Source organism: Sorex araneus, chromosome 6, assembly GCF_027595985.1.
Source record: "Sorex araneus isolate mSorAra2 chromosome 6, mSorAra2.pri, whole genome shotgun sequence".
Classification (NCBI taxonomy): domain Eukaryota; kingdom Metazoa; phylum Chordata; class Mammalia; order Eulipotyphla; family Soricidae; genus Sorex; species Sorex araneus.
The window spans coordinates 166,398,593-166,401,655 of record NC_073307.1 but is presented as its reverse complement, the minus strand read 5'-3'; the positions used below and the strand labels follow the sequence as shown (position 1 = coordinate 166,401,655).

At 72.3% G+C, this 3,063-nt stretch overlaps 1 protein-coding gene across 1 annotated transcript; it reads left to right on the top strand.

Annotated features, from left to right (window-relative positions):
* The first annotated feature begins 1,093 nt into the window (after positions 1 to 1,093).
* FGF4 (fibroblast growth factor 4) lies at positions 1,094 to 2,480 on the top strand. The gene is made up of 3 exons (XM_055144125.1): positions 1,094 to 1,439; positions 1,963 to 2,066; positions 2,304 to 2,480. The coding sequence occupies exons 1-3, from the start codon at positions 1,094 to 1,096 to the stop codon at positions 2,478 to 2,480; spliced, it is 627 nt and encodes a 208-aa protein (XP_055000100.1).
* Positions 2,481 to 3,063: the final 583 nt, after the last annotated feature.

Genomic DNA, 3,063 nt, shown 5'->3' with positions numbered 1-3,063 from the left:
AGTGGGTCCCCCTCAGTGTTCCCCTGCATGACCCCTCTCTGGGCCCCTGGGCAGAGCCCCCGGAGATCCCAACTGCCCCCTCCAGGGCTCCAGAGTGTGGCCAGGCCGGGCGCCCCGGTCACAGGTGTGTCCCCTCCTGGGCGGGGCGGAGGGGTGACCGCGGCCAGCTCAGGTAGCGGGCAGCAGAGGTTTTCACACCCTCCAGCCCAGCCAGCCGCCCCGCCCCCCTCGGGCCATAATGGGCCCAGCAGGGGGTGGCCAGCACGTGGGGGAGGGGAGCATTCCCCTGCAAGGTTGGGGGCTCCGGCTCTGGAACCTTCGTCTGTGGGACCCACGGGGAGGGCGTGGTGCTGTCCTGGGGCCCCGGGCAGGCTGCAGGTGTGTGCATCGGGGTGCTGGGCTATGGTCTTGGGGTCCCCCGCTTTCTGCCGCTTGGTTCTGGAAGCCCACCCACCTCTCCCCCCTGGCTGGGGGCGCCCTGCCCTGGCCGCCGCCCTGTGCAGGTCCCCCGGAATTCCAGACCCATCTCGAGGCCACTGCCAAGGGACCAGGCCGCCGGGGGTCCCGGGGGGCCAAGGCAGGGAGCGGGGTGGGGGAGGCAGAGGGGGCCAGGTGGGGGCGCGACGGCGGGCCGGGCAGGGGGCAGAGAGGACCGCGCCGCCCCGCGACTCTTGGATGGGGACCCGAAGGGCGGCATAAACAGGCCCCGGGACCTGGCGGCGAGGGGGTGGGGGGCCCGGCCCTCCAGGTGGCACCGGCGACTCTCGGCCCCGCGGCCTCCCCTCCCCCAGCCCTGATTGGCAGGCGGCCTGCGACCAGCCGCCAGCGGCACAGCGCCCCGGGCGCCCAGGCGAAGGCGAACGGCCCCCCGCGGGAGTAGGAGGGGGCGTCGGGCTATATATAGCGGCCGGGCCCGGGCCGGCCGAGCGCGCAGCGAGGCGCGCACCGCTCCGTGAGGTCCCGGTCCCGGCCGCCCCCCGCCCCCGGCCCCCCGCCCCGCGCGCCGCGCCCGCCGCACCCCTGCACCCTCCGGGCCGTGCGCCCCCCGACGCGCGCGTCCGCCCGGCCGACCCGCAGCGGCCCCCGGGCGGGGATGGCGGGGCCCGGAGCGGCGGCGGCGGCGGCGCTGCTCCCGGCCGTGGTGCTGGCCGTGCTGGCGCCCTGGGCCGGCCGAGGGGGCGCCGCCGCCGCGCCCACCGCACCCAACGGCACGCTGGAGGCCGAGCTGGAGCGCCGCTGGGAGAGCCTGGTGGCGCGCTCACTCGCGCGCCTGCCGGCGGCCGCGCAGCCCCAGGAGGCGGCCGTGCAGAGCGGCGCCGGCGACTACCTGCTGGGCCTCAAGCGGCTGCGGCGTCTCTACTGCAACGTGGGCATCGGCTTCCACCTCCAGGTGCTCCCCGACGGCCGCATCGGCGGCGTGCACGCGGACACGAGCGACAGTGAGTGCGGCGGGGAGGCGGCCCGGGGCGCGGGGCACCTGCTGCCGGGCGCCGGGCCCCGCGGCGGGCTGGCCACGCGGCGCCAGTGGCGCGGGGACGCGGGGCCCGCGGCGTTCTGAGCTCGGGGAGTCGCCGGGAGACCGACTTGGCGCGCCCCACGGCCGAGCCCCGCCTCCCCGCCTTCGGACGCGGGCCGGGGGGCCGAATTCCAGAGCCTTCGCCCGTGGGCACAGGAGCGCGCGCGCCGCTGCTGGCATCCGCGGGGGGCGGGGGGGGCGGCCCGGGCCGCGCGCCCAGGTTGCGGCCGGCCGCGTTTCTGCTGCCCGGAGGAGGCGGGCGGGGTTGGGGGGGGGGACAGGACAGTCAGCTGGTGGCCGCCGGCACCAGGCTGCAGGGAACCCCGAGCTAGCGTGTCCTGCAGGTTGGCACGGGGACGGGGGTCCCCCAGGCTCTGCAGGCCTCGGGAGGAGTCGGTGGGGTGGGCACCCGATTCCGACCCCCATAACCTGCGCTCCGCCCCCAGGTCTGCTGGAATTGTCGCCCGTGGAGAGGGGCGTCGTGAGCATCTTTGGGGTGTCCAGCCGGTTTTTCGTGGCTATGAACAACCGCGGCAAATTGTACGGCTCGGTGAGTGCTGGGGGACCCCGCTGGGCTAGGGCCTGGGGGGGAGGGACCCCAGGAGGCCACCCACTGCCCTCAAGCATCCCCTCCTCTGGGACCAGTTGGCACTGCGTGGGGAGAGGGCTCCGGGAGGAGGAGGAGGGGTCCCCTTCAGCGGGAACTCAACCTTGGGATTGAAGGGGGCTGTGCGCCCCCCAATGTGACTTTCGGGCCGGCCCACTTAACCCTCTGCGTCCCCTGCAGCCCTTCTTCACCGACGAGTGCAAGTTCAAGGAGATCCTGCTCCCCAACAACTACAACGCCTATGAGAGCCACCGGCACCCCGGCATGTTCGTCGCGCTCAGCAAGAACGGCAAGACGAAGAAGGGGAACCGGGTGTCCCCCACCATGAAGGTCACCCACTTCCTCCCCAGGCTGTGACGGCCACCAGCGCCCCCTCCTCCCGGAGGTCCCGGCAGGGGGCCAGGAAGGCGCCAGGGCCACTCCCCAAGGACCCTCTCCAGCCAGAGGAGCTGTAAGATAGTTAAGTTAATTATTTAAATATGTATATATTGCCGCCAAATTATTTATGGTTCTGTGGGTGCGTTTCTGGACTCTCCCCAAGGAAGGACACACAAAAGCCGCCCCCAGCAGCCCTCTTTCCTGGTGGAGCCACCGGCAGGAGTTTTCTCTGTCCAAGTGTTGCCAGCGCAGGGGGGCACATCGGACTCCATCCCTGCCCCGCCTTGGGGTGCCTGCAGGCGGCCGGTGGCGCTGCCCCGTCTGCAGAATTCTTCCCTGGGGCTTTGGAAGCCGGCACAGGACGCCTCCCCACGCTCTCTCCAGCGCCCGCTCCCTGTAGCTGTTCGCCGGGACATATCGGTTTACTCCGGGGACACAGCGCCCATGTCATTCCGCCACCGCCTCCGTTTTTAGATCTGCCGAGACTGACCTTTGAACTCTGCTGTAGTCAATCTTCCTCCATCGACCAGCCGGGAGAGACCCTCAGACAACTTGGCCAAGG